Here is a 15,554-nt window from a genome sequence, read left to right on the forward strand (position 1 = left end):
TATTAAGTGGATATTTTGAACAAAGGAAATAACATAGGTGGAAAGTGTTCCTCAATGTTGTATATTGGTTTTTACACTTTCCTATTAGGATTTTCCATTGGTTGGGCCTCTAATTGTGTAACTATAGGTTGAGGTTGGTTAGATGGTTGTTAAAGTTGTTGAGGTTGGGTTATTTTTGGTACAAGAAACTGTTGTTTAACATAAGGATTCCATAGTTGTTGGAATTTATGAAAAGGAAAGGGTTGTTGTTGGTATGGTTGTGGAGGGTATGATGACTAATAAGGTTGTTGAGGGTTGTAAGGAGGTTTTTTTCCATAGGCTTGTCCTTTCCAACCTTTTTGATAAGGTTAGTTTGGGAATTGCTGAGGAGGCTAAGCCTACCATGGCATAGGAGCATTCCATGTATTTTATATAGGATATTGAGTATAATGAGGAAATTATTGAGTTGGTTTTTGATACATACCTATAGGTAAAGGTTTCTAAGGCCTTCTTGGTGATTCAACGGAGTAGAGTAACTTTGTTATTTCACCTTCCTTTTTATAGTTTCTTTTTTAACTCTAATATTGTTGGAAAGCTTTCCATTGAGTGTTTCTTCTAATTGATTCCACAAATTTCAATGTTATCTAAAGGACATTCACGTAAATGATATTTCTATCTACATCTAGGGAAAAATATTAATAATGCTTCACTCTGTTCTTCTTGCCTCATTTTATCTTTTAATGTATAAATTTGAGAACTAAGAGTATTTAATAGTTATATTTTAAATTTCTATGAGATTGCCAAGTTTTTATGTTGTAACGCCTCCCGAAGCTAACATAGTCACTTTTGAAAAAGCACCTCGTTGTCCCTTACCAGATTTAGTTCTTCTTGAGTATTACCTACATAATTCAATAATCTGATGATGAGGTAAAATAGAAATATCACATTCCCCCATAAGATTAAGGACATATATATAATCATCCCTTATTCCTGTTAAGAAAATTATTTAGGTAAAATCAAGACTTAGATTACTTTGCTTATATTTTTGTTAGATTATATGTAAATTTTTCGAAGAAATCTTTTGGACTTTCATCTACTGTTTGACTCATTTTAAAAATGTCTTGTTTAGAATTTTAGGATCTATAATAATGTTGATATTTCCTCAAAATTTCTTTTTCATATCATCCCAATACATTGTATTGGATTCTCTTAATCCCATAAATCATTTCAATGCAAAACCTTTTTAATTAACATAGAATAGACAAAGTTTTTGTTGATCACTTATGTATCCATATGTGTGACATAATATATAAAATTCAAATAGGAAAGCATCATGGTATTCAATAAGCATACCATAGAAGATTGGAACAGTAGAAGGAGGAATATTCTTCATTTTTACCTCAATTCCCAAGATTGTATGTGCGTCTAGGATGGGAAATGTAAAAGTACTTTCATCTTCTTGTTCTTCTTCTTTAGTTGAAACTCTTATTCCTCCTACATTTTATCCTCTCTCATCATGATATACGTTTTCTTTTCTTTTGCTTTTTCTTTTAATTATTTCCCATTCTTATTGTATTTCCCTTTTCCTTTCTCATTCTTTTCTTTTTTTGTTTTCTTGTTCTCCATTTACATCTGCCATTTCTCTTTTAAACAAATTTAAAAGTTCTTTAGTCTAGTCAAAATCACCCTCTAATGTTTTACTAGGCAAGTGAGGTTGTTCTTTCTTAGATGTTCCTAGTTCTTCAAGGATTAGTTGAGGAATTCATTTCCTTGGTTTTTCAATGGAGGATGTTTTTGGTTGTAATTATTTCTTCTTTTATTGTTGATCTGATAAAGTTTTTCTTTCTTCAAGTGTCAACCTCTTCGCAGTAGATTGTTTTTATTCCAATTGTTTAATAGTTATTCTTCCAACACGGTGTAGTTTGTTCTTCTAATTCCTTTTCAATTTTGATGTTCTTGGTACCACTATAGGTTGGTTAGTAGTGAGGGTTTTTTTTATTTAACTACATTTTTGATACCTACATCGAATATAAGAATGCATAAATAAACATAATTCAAAACTAAATCTAATTCAAAATTGCATATATAAACATGACTAGGATTTGTGAAGACTTAGCTAAAGTGAATGCATAAGTTCTTAGCTGTCACCTTACAACCTTCACTCCTCTAGGTCCTAGATGTTTATATATTGAAAAACTAAATGCAAAACTTCAAGAAACTCAAAATGTGCTTCCTCGACAACAATGCCAAAATTTTCAAGCTACTTTATTGGCATAAATTAGGACATGATATAGACTTAATCAATTCCGGTGTTTGTAAACTTATAAGAGCATGATTTATGTAGGTATTTTGGCTTATATTTACTGCCATGTTAAGAAATAGAAAATTATTATTTTCCCTAAAGATTAGAGCTAGGTTTCTTTAGCTAACTAGTAGGAAATTTAGAAAATTAAAATTTAAAAATATTAAATTGACAAAAGCAAGAAGGAATGAAACAAAATTATTATCTAACAATTCAAACACCTGAAATAAAAAAGCACTTCTTGAAAGTAAAAGCACACATCTTACTTAAAACTTTTGGAGGATCAAGCATGCACTAGTGTCCCATAACTTGCATTTATTTTGGGTTCAAAGGTTTATAATGGTTGACTCATTACTCTTCTACTTATCATTATGGTTGATTTCAAGTATTAAAATAAAATAAAATACTAAGAAATGGAAATAATGCTTGAGTAAGTTTAGTTTGGTAGGATTTACATGCATTAATGCCTTTCCTAGTGGATGCATTCTCCTAATATTTTATACAACTCATCAATAAGATTGTTTCTGATATGGAAAGAAAGAATTACAATGCTTGATGTAAGACTAGTTTTCTAAGCTATACATGAATTAGGGATTTTTCTTGACATGAAGGCTCTCTAATCTTTTACCTATCTATCAATAAGCTTGTTTTCAAGTGAATTGGCTAATATATAGTAAAAATATTTGATTTTTTCATGAACAATATTAAAACTACGATGAATAATAAAGCACGAGGGCTTCATTGAAAAGTAAATATGATATCACGTGCATTCATATTGGGGCATAAAAAAAGAGGAAAAAATGAAATAATATATTGAGCATAATAGGGGATAAAGGGTTTTTATATGTTGTATAACAATATGTGTATTATAAGGTATTGTTTATATAATACATTGGCCATGCGGAGGCAAGAAACAAGTGGGCTGGAGAAATAAAGGTTTAGGAGTATTGTGGGAGTATCAAGAATGGAAGGGAAAAAGAAAAACTATGGTAATATTAGGTCCATAGTAACCTTATATTCAAACCTATGACCCTAGTATTAACATGCAAATTATGGCAATGTTAAATTCTTAAAGATAAAGGAGAATGTCACTTTTACTTAAATTTTTAACATTACCATGAAATGACTAAGGATGTTTGAGAGTGGTTCTGACCACATTATGATTCATATGGAGAAAGTAGAATTTTAGATCTCACTCAAAATCCAGCAGACTTATCAGCTTTTTAGGATTTCAGGATTATGGGGATTGCAATGTTTCCATTGGATTTTGTCATGTACTAGGGTATGGAACTCCTATTTAATGAAGAGATCCAAGCCCTCTATGTACCTTAATTTTAGTTACATTGGTTGTCAAACTCCCATATCATGACCCTACTAAAAATGTACCAGTTACTCAAACAAAATCTTGACTGGACATGCTACATTTTTTCTATCTTATGTTAATTCTTAGAGGGTTATATTAATGACAAAGATCCCAATATAGGCAACGATTTTGATGATATGTAGGTATTTGTTATAAAATGATTTTTTTGGATGCTAGAGGCCATCCAAAGCCTATTTGTTGATGTATTTAAGGTCAAGATATGCATTGCACTCGATGTTATTTTGGTTATGTGCACCCTTACATACTATATAAATGAGAACTTGTAATTTGTGGACCTGCAGTTAATGAATATTATAGCTACCATATGAATGATGTTATATGGCTTAATCCATGTTTTTATGTTTTTTGTCATGAATTCATCATTCTACAAGATTTTTTTGACATATATGCATAAAAATATATAAAAATATATATTATATAAAATTCACTCCCAAAATCACTCCCAACTTGGGAGGTTTTGAACATGTCACTCCTCACTCTCACTTCCCTCTCACTTCCCTCTCACTTCGCACTTCTACTCTCGCTTTCCACTTCTGCTCTCGCTCTTAAGCAACCTTGCTCTAGAACATACACGCATCACATTACTAATACCTCTATGATCTATGTCTAATGTGTGTGTTAAGATTTTTTACATGTTGCTAAGCTAGTGATCTTCCCAGTGATGGGGTAGTATAGAAGACAATAGATATGGCACCTTCACCCTTTCCTTACATTAGTGATGAATAGGTTGATTGAAAGTGAAGGATACAATGATATCGACTATGCTTGGTAGAGGGCACATGCATGCCACCGGAGATAGTGAAATAGACTATTGTTTGGAAGAGTGTGCATGCATGCTAAGGGAATGCATGTCACACATTCAATTAATTCTAGTTTAGATGTTTCAAATTTAGCAATTTCAATTTTTGATAGATTTTTTCTATTATTAGAGGTTTTCTTTTGTTATTTTTAGCATGCATGGTCTATTATTACTAAGAGGGTACACATCCTTAGTCAATTAGAATACTTATGCATGAGAAATTCCCATCTTAGGTATAGGTCACAGATATCAAGGAAGCGATGCATGCTTGCATGTTGCGTTTCATATTTTGATGGAGACACGCTTACTTGGAACTCTTACCATAAAAATATGGTGCACAAGGTGATCAGGCTAGGGCTATGAATTGACAAAGTCCAACCAGATAGGATTTTACATGTGTCCATATTCATTGTACTTTTTCTCCTCTTCATATTCTATAAGTGAGATGAAAGGTGCACCATTGTGTTGGTTATCAAGGTTTTGTTTTGAACTGTTGTAGTGTATATTTTTTAGTATTTAATAGAAGATAGATGAAATTGAGAGTTCAAATTTATGTATTTTCCATTCAAATTTTCCGCAGTATTTATTTGTAAATCAACCAACTTATATCTACCTATTTTTTATTGAAACTTTCAAGTTTTCAACTACCTAGTATTTAGGTTATTCTTTCTAGGTGTAGAATCTGCTTACCATTATTAATGAAAATAAATGGATATAAATATAAAGGGGTATAAAAAATGTTAATGAAAAAATGGATACCTACAATATCTAGTGAAAGTAGGGGCTTTTTAAATTGGGAAGTTGTATTGGGTTCGTATTGGTAGGGGGTTAAATAAAGTGATTTTTAGAGGTATTTTCCAATATGTAGTCGAATTAAGGGAATTGTTTAGAATGCCATGAATGCATGTGCTACGTTATAGATTCATTGAGTGAAGCCTCTGTGTAAAAAACTAATCATAGTGATAATTCAAAACAAGGAGTTATGAACAAGTATGGACAAGAAAAAGCATGATATGAACAAGATGGTTAAAATCTCATGAAAGTGAAGGCTTGTGTGCATAAGTATGTATAAACATTAAAGAAACATAGACAAAAATATGTACCAACATCTATAGATATGAACAACAATGAGAAGTATACATAGAGATAATGAGGGTCCTCCATGCCTTAACTTGTACATTGAAAGCTACTAGCTAGTGAAAACCCACAAGGATTGCATGTATTACTGATAATGAAACTTAAATCAAAGCTTCAATGATGAAGGTTTTGAGTATTAAGATCTGATGGGACCAGCCCTTTATATCTGCGGGTTAATATTTAACTATTGATTGAATGATATTAATGATGTGTTTGGTTAACCTTTATGGTATTGTACTACAGTTTAATTGTGACGAGGACATGTGTCCTAGCCTTGGGCTTCATTCCTTCCCACTCTTACTATCCTCCAAAACCCTAAATTGTTAATTCCATTACTGTTTCTCTATGTTGCCTGCGAGGTCTGCGGTTTCACAAAATGAGGGTTTGCTCTGTTGGTTTTACGGGTGTTTCGTTTCACTATGCCTGGGTGTGCAACTCTACGAGGGTTTCCACCTGTGTATGTTGTCTATGCTTCCTTTTATGTGCTTGGTTTTGAGGCCTGGGTCTGGAACCCTTGGTCTCGGTCTCTGTAATCAGTTTCGCTCAATTCTGATTATGTTTCTAGTTGCAGGCTTTGGTTATATAAGATTGTCTTTAATGCACTTGCTTTAGAGTCTAATCATTTGCTTGGTTTTGACACAGGTTGTGGTTGTGGAGTGGCCTGGCTTTCAGCTCTCACTCGATGGTCATCCAAAAGGTAAGTTCTCTCTCCATGTTGGTCTTTTCTGCTTCGTTTTTCCTCTGTTGCTGACAGTCTTTGCTCCTTGTGGGCAGCGAGCACCTCTGCAGCTATAACCTTAATTTTGTGGCTTCTCTTCTGGTTTGAACGTGCTTGGCTCTCCTTCAGTGAGTTTCTTAATAACCCTTTCCTCTGCTTTTTGTTTTGTTTTTGTAACTGTAGTTTTGTTCTTTGGTTCTAATGGCTTGCTTGTTAGCCAATGCAGGTGAGCAATGAGCTTCGTTCGTCGTGCTCACGCCGTATCTCCTATGCCTGAACCAGGTAGGGTCGCTCATCAGTGTTTTTCGTATTGACTGTTTGAGGGTTTCATTGTTCATAGGGTTTTATGGGTCGTTAGTTGAGATTTGGCTTCAGCCTTACTGCACCTTGGCCTCACTGTGCCTGTAGCTTTTCTGTATATTTTTATGGCTCTGCTATTGTAACCATGGTTGTATTGATACAGACCTGTGATGACCTTGCGGTGGTTTATAGTTTTGTCAACTTTGTTTTATTTGTTTGTCTCTAAACAGTGAACTGTGGATGCTCGACATTGACAAATATATTTATATATATTTATACAGTAGTTTCGATTGTTAAAAATTTGCAAAAGAAAATGGTTATGCATTCGTTTCTGTACCTATAGCTTTTTTTCTTGTTATTCCTCCGACTGTGGCTCTCTTGTTTCTCCCATAGGCTTGCTCTGGCACGCTGCTGACTTGTTTGGGTGCTCTCCTCACTTCAGTGCTTACTGTTCACTGTCTGTCATCGTTGTGCTTATAGAAAAGAAAATGAATTTTATTTTATTTCAAAGAAAAGATGTCAAAGATGTAATATGAATGGATTCAGATGTGTTTGTTCTTCAGAATGATTCTGTGCATTTTCTTCATTCAGTTCTATGATGGTCAAAAATATTACAATAGTCGTTTCCTTTTTCCGTTTTGTAGAGAACACTCGACAGTTATCAAACTACCAGTAGTTACATTAAGTTGTTTCTAAATAACTATCTTTTCTTGATTTGTAAACTAAAATAAAATTTTAAATAAAACTAAAATGTAAAAAGAACACATAAGAAAAACTCTGACAGTGGCTGAGACAGCCATTCCTAGAAATGTAAATGAAAAAGAAAACAAGCGAAACCCAAATTGTTAGAAGAGACAAACTCCTAGCCATGACCTCCCTGAGCCGGATGCTCCTGCATCAGTCTCCCGGGGTAGGTGAAAATTCATGGCTCTGATCAATGAGCTCCTCGATCGAATTCCCTACATGTTGTATCTGTCTTGCATCAAGCCACGAATTGTGCTCAATAGGCTGGTTCTTCCACTTGACGAGGTACTGTAGGTACTCCTTTCTCCGAGTCCACTTGGCCACCTGTGTAGAAAACCAGGGAGGAGAGACTCTAGCTCTAGCTGATCGTGGTAGGAGAATGGATCGAGGCCGGCAAGAGTGATCAAGATCGAGAGGCCGATCAAAATCAAGGAGAGGCAGAATCATCTACTTTCATTGTGGCAAACCTAGGCACATGAAGAAAGAATGTCGATTCTGGAAGAAAGGACAAAAGGATTAGAGACCGTCCAGTACAAATCACAAGTCATCTAGCATAAATGAAGGTGAGACTATTGCTGTAGCCACAGATGGTGATGTGTTGTTTACTGTTTCAGTAGAGGATGCATGTGTATATACATCTAGCAATAGCTTTGATTGGATCCTTGACTCTGGGGCATCTCACCATGTAACCCCATGCAAAGATAGTTTTGTTTCATATAATCCTGGTGATTATGGTAGAGTGCATTTGGAGAATAATCATTTTTGCAGTGTTGTTGGAGTGGGAGATGTCGAGATCAAGATGAAAGATGGACAAGATATATTGTTGAAATAGGTCAGGCATGTACCAGAAATGCGCATGAGTTTAATCTCTATGAGACGATTGGATGATGAAGGCTATTCGACAAGCTTTGGAAAATGAGGCTGGAAAATTAGCAAAGGTGCATTGGTCATGGCCAAAGGACCCAAGACAGGAACATTATACACATTGAAGACATTGATAGGAAAATCAGATTTGGCTACTGTCACAAAAGAAGGAAATTCAACAGATCTGTGGCATAAGCATTTGGGTCACATGAGCGAGAAGAGCTTAAAAATCCTTGTTGGTAAAAATTTATTGCCAGGTTTGAAATCCTACAATCATGATCTTTGTGAGCTTTGTATATATGGTAGACAAAGAAGGGTTTCATTCCTTAGAGGTGGCCACGATAGAAAGAAACCTGTGTTAGAATTGGTACACTCAGTTGCGTTTTGGCCTGTTAACATCAAATCATTAGGAGGAGCATCATATTTTGTAACATTTATAGATGATGCATCTAGGAAAGTTTGGGCATATCCTATGAAAAATAAAAGTGAAGCTTTTGGAATATTTCAAAAATTTCATGTTGTTGTTGAAAGAGAGACTAACAAATTGTTGAAGTGTTTAAGAACAGATAATGGTGGAAAATATTGCTCAAATGCATTTAAGGAATATTGTAACAGGTTTGGCATAAAGCATGAGAAGATTGTGCCTCGTACTCCTCAACAGAATGGTGTTGCAAAAAGGATGAATCGCACCATTATGGAAAAGGTGCGAAGTATGTTGTCCAATTTCGATTTGGAGAAGAATTTTTGGGTTGAAGCAGTCACGACTGCTTGCTACCTCATACATAGATCTCCAACTATAGCCTTGGATGGCGATATCCCTAAAGAAGTTTGGACTGGTAAGAATTTGAATTATTCTCACTTGAAAATCTTTGGATGTGAAGCATTCGTACATATTCCCAAAGAAAATAGAACTAAGCTAGATGATAAACCTATGAAATGCATTTTTTTGGGATATGCGAATGAAGATTTTGGTTATCATCTATGGGATCCAGTCAAACATAAAATTATTAGAAGTAAGGATGTTATATTTAATGAGTCAGAAATGTTCAAGAGGACTATAGGTGAGTTGGAGGTCAAGAAGGTTATTGACAGGTTTGAAGAGCAAGAGGAAAACATACCACAAATACAAGAAAATGAACAGCAAATTCAGGAGCATAAAGAACAACAAGTGGAAAATGATGAACAACGAGAAGAAAGAATCTTGTAGGAACCTTTATAGGAGATTCAACCTGATAATGCACCACCACAGTTGGTTCGCAGATCTTCTAGGCCTCATAAGCCGTCACAAAGGTATCCTCCTTCAAACTATATTTTGTTGACTGATGAAGGTGAACCTAATTGTTTTCAAGAAGCTTGTAAAGTCGAGCACAGTAAAGAATGGAAGAAAGCAATGGAAGAAGAAATGAACTCTTTGCAGGTAAATAAAACTTGGGATTTGGTAAACCTCCCAAAAGTTAGAAAGGCTTTACAAAACAAATGGGTTTACAGGATTAAGCATGAAGGTGATGAAAAGAAGGAGAGGCATAAAGCAAGGCTGGCGATGAAAGGTTTTGCCCAAAAAGAAGGTATTGACTTCACTGAAATTTTCTCACTTGTTGTTAAATGTCATCCATTAGAGTTATTCTTGGTCTAGTTGATGCTTTAGACCTATAATGTGAACAGTTAGATGTAAAAACTACATTCCTTCATGGTGAATTGGAGGAAGAAATTTATATGGAGCAGCTAGAAGGCTTCATAGAAAAAGGCAAAGAAGGCCTTGTTTGTAGGTTAAAGAAGAGTCTCTATGGGTTGAAACGGACACCTCGATAATGGTACAAGAAATTTGATTCATTCATGTTGGAACATGGTTTTCAAAAGTTGGAAGCTGACCATTGTATCTATATCAAGAGGTACGATCAAGGAAAGTATATCATATTATTGTTATATGTGGATGACATGTTGATTGTTGGGCATGATAAGAATAAGATCAATAGGTAGAAGAAATATTTGGGTAGCAAATTTGCAATGAAGGATTTGGGACCAGCACAACAGATATTAGGCTGCGTGACAGGAAAAAAAAAATGTTGTGGCTGTCACAAGAAAAATATATCAAGAAGGTGCTTGACAGGTTTAATGTGAAGGATGCCAAGCCAGTTGGTACACCCCTTTCAGCTCACTTCAAGTTGAGTACTGAATTATGTCTTGGTGATGACAAGGAGAAAGAAGAGATGAGCAAGATTAATTATGCTTCAGCAGTTGGCAGTTTGATGTATACCATGGTATGCACACGACCAAACATTGCATATTCAGTGGGAGTAGTGAGTAGGTTCCTTGCCAATCCAAGCAAACAACATTGGCAAACAGTAAAATGGATTTTGAGGTATCTCAAGGGTACTAGTCATTATTGTTTATGTTTTGGTCATGATGAGACTGTGCTTGAAGGATTTACAGATGTGGATATGGCTGGAGATATGGATACTAGAAAGTCCACTACAGGTTATTTTTATACATTTCCAGGTGTAGCAGTATCTTGGGTGTCAAGGCTACAAAGAATAGTAGCCATTTCTACAACAGAAGCAGAGTACATAGCTGCAACAGAAGCTTGTAAAGAGTTGTTGTGGATGCAACGATTCCTAGGAGAGATAGGAATAAGGAAGGACAAGTATGTGTTATATTGTGATAGTTAGAGTGCCATTCACTTGGTAAAAAGCCCAACATTTCATTCAAAAACCACATTGGATCCAGCATGTGTTGGAGGAAGAACAGTTATCCTTAGAAAAGGTCCATACATATAGGAACCCTGTTGATATGTTCACTAAGCTTCTACCACGAAATAAACATTAGTTATGTAGAGGCATGGTAGGACTCGGTGTGACTTGATTCATATTTGGCTTCAAGTGGGAGAATTTTAAGTGTGAGGCCAAATTCATGCAGGATTCTGGATTCTTCTACACCACTAGTAGTTTCTAGAATCACATGCAGGATTCTAGATCCTTCTACACTACCATTAGTTTCTAGATCATTCCAGATCTCCATTTGAATCACATACAGGATTCTAGATCCTTCTTCTGCCTCTATAAATTTATAATTTCTCTGGCCAAGGAAAGCAAGCCAAGGCCCAAGCATGTTATGTAATGCAAAGTGATTTTTGTTCTCTAGTGATTATTTTATCTATTCTGTTGTTTCTGATTGAGTAATCTTGTTGTTTCTCCATTTTTGTCTCTGAAATTATTCTCTGTTATTGCTGTCTAAGTCTCTGAGTATAAATCGGTTGTGTGTTATGTATGCTCTGGTCTAACACCCCGGAGAATTTGGTAGAGAAGAGGGGAGATATGGGAATAAAGGAAAATGTAATCTCACCGAGGAAAACACAACAAAGGAACCGAGGAGAATTTGGTAGAGAAGGCAGGAGATATGGGAAGAAGAATCAAAAGAATAGATAAGAAGCACTGGATGAAAAAAAATCCGAATACTTAAATAAATGAGTGGTTTTAATTTTTATGTGGTTCTGAATTTTTGTAAGAAGTGTAAAAATCCATTTAAAACATAGACTAGAAAGGGTTGTTGAAAATTAAGTTATGAATTTGGAAACCTATTGTAATTTATAAATTTTGAATTTCAAAAAAATATTAATGTACTTTTTTTATTGTGCAGGAGTTACCCATCAAGCTTGTGATTTCAATAAATATCCGAATTTTAATAACTTGGATAATTATTTCTGTGTGTTGATGATGACTATCTTAATTATAATTTTAAATATGTTTTACAACTTTCTATATTTTACACATACAACTTTTTATAAAAGTAGTAACTATTAACTACCTTACGTGTATAATTTCTATTGCATCATAATATTATGTATCACCTGTTTTGCATAGTGGGCCTAGTGCGGAGTGGAAATTTGTTGTTTTTGCATAGTGGGCCTAGTGCGGAGTGGAAATTTGTTGTTTTTGCATAGTGGGCCTAGTGCTGAGTGGAAATTCGTTGTTGTTGTTGTTGTCATCGTCGTGGTCCTGCTGCTGTCATCATAGCTGCCACCCTCGTCATTTAGTGGGCCTAGTGCCCAATGGAGTGGAGTGAAGATTTGTTGTTGTTGTTGTTGTTGTTGAAGTTTGGTGGGGAGTGGAGTGGAGTGGAGATTTGTTGTTATTGTTGTTTAATGGGCCTAGGGCTGAGTGGAATGAATGAAGATTTGTTGTTGTTGTTGTTGTTGTTTAGTGGGCCTAGTGGGGAGTGGAGTGGAGATTTGTTGTTGTTGTTGTTCTTGTTTAGTGAGCCTAGTGTGGAGTGGAGTGGAGATTTGTTGTTGTTGTTGTTGTTATTGTTGTTTAGTGGGCCTAGTGCCAGTGGAATGGAGATTTATTGTGATTGTTGTTGAAATTTAGTAGACCTAATGCCCAAAGGAATGGAGATTTGTTGTTGTTTGAAGTCTAATAGGCCCATGGTAAAAGCCAATTTTTTACTTTAATTTTTAATATTTTAATATTGAATTTTGAATTTTGAATATTTTAAATTTTGATTAAAAGATTATCAAATTTTAAATAATACTTTGAAATCTGTATCTAATCCAAACTGACATAAAATTCCACTTATCCAATCTTTCAAAATAATGACACAGCCGATTCTTTGGAAGCAGCAATATGCATTACTTAACAAATTAACAATGCAACCACTTTAACAAGGGATCATATATGAAACTCTTCCTCGCACTTAACATCAGACAACTAATGTTCCTCTCTATTCCAACTTTCTATCTCGGTCTATACCAGCCAGATTTTTTTAATTTGATTGTGGTAGGTTTTTTGACCCCAGTGGTTATATGCGTGAAGGTGTTGCTACCGTGATACCCACAAAATACAGAACACAAATATATCATGGCAACAAACAGAAATTGGTTGAAAATATTCAGTGTTGCGATCACATCATTTATATGCTCAATATTTCTGCCGGTACTAGAAAATGACCCATACCATAACATTTGTCAGCAAAAAATTCACACTACACATGGAAGGTAGGCTGTCTACTTTTTATTTAGAATAACATTACTTTACACTAAAAATCACGAAGCAAACACTCATTGCAGATCTATATTGAGGTCATGTTGCAGGGCAAATGTCAATCAGCAAATTATATATACAAATCCTGTCCTAATTTATTTTGTTCTTTTTATGATTCTTGCCATCAATCTTATGATGGATACTGTGAGAATTCCTTTACGTGGATTCCTCGCACAGGAAAGCAGCATCGGCGTTGTTGTCACTGCAGTACAGACACGGATGCTGTGAGTACCCTTCTTTCACAAGCGATTTTCTTGTACCCAAAACCAATTCCCTGTTGCTGATGGGCTTCCCGTGCTGTTCAAGAATTGTCTGAATTGCGTTACTGAATGCTCCATACGCTTTCTTGGGATCACCTGTAGGGCAGGCGTCCGCAGATGTCTGGTTAGTTTGGCATCCGCTCAACAGAATACCCATGTCCTCATCTATACGCTGCTGCAGCTCCTCATGATCATCTACATGGCTTTTCTTCACTCCGTTTTCGGCCTTCACGACAGAGCCATTTGTGTTAAGAAGCCTCTTAACTTTGGAGCTGGCTTTATCACCGAAAAGCTGAAAGAGAGCGATTGCGATTTTATGAGCCTCCATTTCAGCTTCTCCAGTCTTTTCTCTTAAGATTTCCAGTAACGAGTCCAAAGGCAAGAACTTGCTCTTTGAAGAATGTTGCGCCGATTTTTCTGGATCTGTTAATGATCTCGAATGAACATGAGGACCAATTTGCTCCTTCTCTTTGTCAATTAGGCCTCCACTGTGACAGGAGTCCGACACCATGGTGAAGGATGCCCCCGGAGGCACCTTATTCACTATAAACCTGAAGTCCTCATCTTCATGCATATATACAACAATTCAGTACTAATACTAATGAAAAATTATGCCATAAACATTAATTAGGAACATTGATTCCGATATGATAAAAAAATACCAGATCAGGAGAAATGTGTGTAGTACCTGTAAGAAGATTGAAATCGCATGGAACGATACATTCGTCATAGCGGGAGGACTTATGCATGCGAGCGAGAGTGCCATGGCCGCTGTAGTGAAAGAAGAGGACGTCTCCGGATTTGGCACGACGAACCATGGCGAGCAGAGCCGCACGAATGTTTTCGCCTGTGGGCTTTGTATACGCTTCATCGGTGTCGATAAGGAGATTGATGTTCCGTTTGGCAAAGCCGAAGCGATGAATGAGCGCGTGTTGCATCCTCATAACGTCGTTTACGCATCCTTGAAGTTCATTTTCTGTGTTGGGATAATTGCATCCCACTAGCACAGCGTATTTTCGTTTGGCCATTGTCAAAATCCTGACAGCTAACTTCTTGACAGCAGGAAAGCTTGAATACTATTGATAAGAAGCTGAATAATTTTGAAACCAAGAGGGCGAGATGGGCGTATATTTGTAGTGAATAGTTTGAGATGGGGAGTAGATTAATATTGAAAGAGTATCCTTCACTTTCACGATTCCTGGAGAAACTTCTTCCCGGAACCAGCCTTAACTAATAAAACAAGACTGGAGACGACCACGTTTGTCTCCACATTTCTACTTAATACTTATGTTGGAATGTTTATTGGCGCGCCGATGATGCACGAATTTTCTATGGAATGGCGTGATTATACAGAGATGAGGCGTGCAAGCAACCGCAATAATTCTTTCCCACAACTGTGCTGAAGCCTGAAACACATGTATGCAGAGTTATCCAGGCGCAAAATGCATTAAAATATTAAAGGAATTTTTTGATTAACGCAACCAACTGACATGGAAACACTTTCGTGGAAACTGAGTTTGATTAAAGAATGCAGTAACAGAAAGACATTTTATGTCAATCGCAACGAATACAGTGATTGGAAATATTTTCGTGGGACACGCATTTCAATCGTATTGGAATGCGATACGTGTAATGCGGGAATTGCGCCATTTTTTCACGGAAGAGCTGCCACGTAGTGGAGATCGGGATCAGTTATTATCCAATTGAACACTCGAAGAGCCATTTAACGGGTTGAAACTTGAAATGAATCGAATTGTAAAAATCAACATTACACATATGTTTTTTATTTATTTTTTATTAATGGAGAAAAATATTTTATAAAATTTAAAAGAGCTCGAGTTTCATGCTCTGGAGTGGAAGTTTGCTTGCTTGTATGGAAGGGAAGTTTGTTATTGGATTAGTTCTTGTTATTCAATGGAAGTCTGCTTTCTTGTTAGGGAAAGGAAGTTTGTTATTGGATTAGAAACTTATATGTAAAAGGGGAAGTTTGTTATGTGTCACAAATTGATTTTTTTTTTAAGAATGTAAGAT

The 15,554-nt window shown here is 35.7% G+C and overlaps 1 protein-coding gene across 1 annotated transcript; it reads right to left on the reverse strand.

The window, feature by feature from the left end:
* Window positions 1-13,223: 13,223 nt before the first annotated feature.
* LOC149167320 (metacaspase-9-like) lies at window positions 13,224-14,598 on the reverse strand. The gene is made up of 2 exons (XM_089431502.1): window positions 14,212-14,598; window positions 13,224-14,087 (listed from the first exon to the last, which is right to left on the reverse strand). Exons 1-2 carry the CDS (start codon window positions 14,549-14,551, stop codon window positions 13,420-13,422), a joined length of 1,008 nt encoding a protein of 335 aa, XP_089287628.1. The 5' UTR covers window positions 14,552-14,598; the 3' UTR covers window positions 13,224-13,419.
* Window positions 14,599-15,554: the final 956 nt, after the last annotated feature.

The sequence above is a fragment of the Pinus tabuliformis genome, chromosome 5_1 (assembly GCF_031772625.1).
Source record: "Pinus tabuliformis cultivar Carrire ecotype Pingquan chromosome 5_1, CPIR1, whole genome shotgun sequence".
Classification (NCBI taxonomy): Eukaryota; Viridiplantae; Streptophyta; class Pinopsida; order Pinales; family Pinaceae; genus Pinus; species Pinus tabuliformis.

Excerpts from the sequence above, each read along its gene's own strand:
- LOC149167320 (XM_089431502.1), bottom strand. The coding sequence starts at position 14,551 with ATGGCCAAACGAAAATACGCTGTGCTAGTGGGATGCAATTATCCCAAC. Across the intron at positions 14,088-14,211 it reads CGATTTCAATCTTCTTACAG|ATGAGGACTTCAGGTTTATA; the intron begins GTACTACACACA and ends ATATGCATGAAG.